The 1378-nt window shown below is 60.4% G+C and overlaps 1 protein-coding gene across 1 annotated transcript; it reads right to left on the bottom strand.

The window, feature by feature from the left end:
* Nucleotides 1-93: 93 nt before the first annotated feature.
* Nucleotides 94-1261, bottom strand: LOC104404171 (sialidase; the record flags this gene model as incomplete). The annotated part of the gene is made up of 1 exon (XM_010012536.1): nucleotides 94-1261. A coding segment is annotated over one exon (1168 nt), but the record flags the coding sequence as incomplete, so codon positions are not given.
* Nucleotides 1262-1378: the final 117 nt, after the last annotated feature.

Below are 1378 nucleotides of genomic sequence, written 5' to 3'. Positions count from 1 at the left end.
TACTGGTGTCCTTAGGAGCAATGGTGACACTGGGAGCACTGGTGACACTGGTGTCCTTAGGAGCAATGGTGACACTGGGAGCACTGGTCATACTGGTGACACTGGGAGCACTGGTGTCCTTAGGAGCAATGGAGACGCTGGGCACACTGGTGACACTGGGAGCACTGGTGTCCTTAGTAACAATGGTGACACTGGGAGCACTGGTCATACTGGTGTCCTTAGGAGCAATGGTGACACTGGTGATACTGGTATCCTTAGGAACAATGGTGACACTGGAGACACTGGTCATACTGGTGTCCTTAGGAACAACGGTGACACTGGGAGCACTGGAGACACTGGTCATACCGGTGTCCTTAGGAGCAACGGTGACACTGGGAGCACTGGTGGTCCTGGTGTCCATGGGTGTGATGGTGACACTGGTTGCACTGGCGATACTGGGCTCCCTCGGAGAGCTGGGGACACTGTGTGCACTGCTCATACTGGTGGCACTGGGAGCGATGGTCACGCTGGGGCTACTGCGAGCACTGGGGACACTGGTGGCACTGGTCACACTGGTGTCCCTGGGAGCGATGGCAGCACTGGTCATACTGGTGACGCTGGGACCAGTGGGGACACCGGTCATAGTGGGGACACTGGTCGCACTGGGGCGGCTCAGGACACTGGTCACGTTAGAACCAGCGGGGACACCGGTAGCACTGGTGACACTGGTTGCACTGGAGCAGCTCAGGACACTTGCGATGCTGGGACCAGTGGGGACACTGGTCATACTGGTCGCACTGGGACGGCTCAGGACACTGGTGAGATTGGGCCCAGTGAGGACGCTGGCCATACTGGTTGCACTGGGACGGCTCAGGACACTGGTGACACTGGGACCAGTGGGGACACTGGTCATACTGGTCGCGCTGGGACGGCTCAGGGCACTGGTGACACTGGGCCCAGTGGGGACGCTGGTCATACTGGTCGCGCTGGGACGGCTCAGGACACTGGTGACACTGGGCGCAGCAGGGACGCTGGTCATACTGGTGACACTGGTTGCACTGGTCACAATGGGATGGCTCAGGACACTGGTGACACTGGGACCAGCAGGGACACTGGCCATACTGGTGGCACCGGGCCGGCTCAGGACACTGGTTGCACTGGTGACACTGGGCGCAGCGGGGACGCTGGTCACACTGGGACGACTCAGGACACTGGTGACACTGGTGTCCTTAGGAGCAATGGAGACACTGGGCGCACTGGTGGCACTGGGAGCACTGGTGTCCTTAGGAGCAACGGAGACACTGGGCGCACTGGTGGCACTGGTGTCCTTGGGAGCAATGGTGCCACTGGTGGCGATGGTGACGCATCCGGCACTGCTGACGCTGGTCCCACTGGGAGC

This window comes from Nestor notabilis, unplaced genomic scaffold (genome assembly GCF_000696875.1).
Source record: "Nestor notabilis isolate BGI_N333 unplaced genomic scaffold, ASM69687v1 scaffold11754, whole genome shotgun sequence".
Taxonomy (NCBI): domain Eukaryota; kingdom Metazoa; phylum Chordata; class Aves; order Psittaciformes; family Psittacidae; genus Nestor; species Nestor notabilis.
Note: the sequence above shows the minus strand (reverse complement) of the source record. Positions and strands in the feature narration are given on the sequence as shown.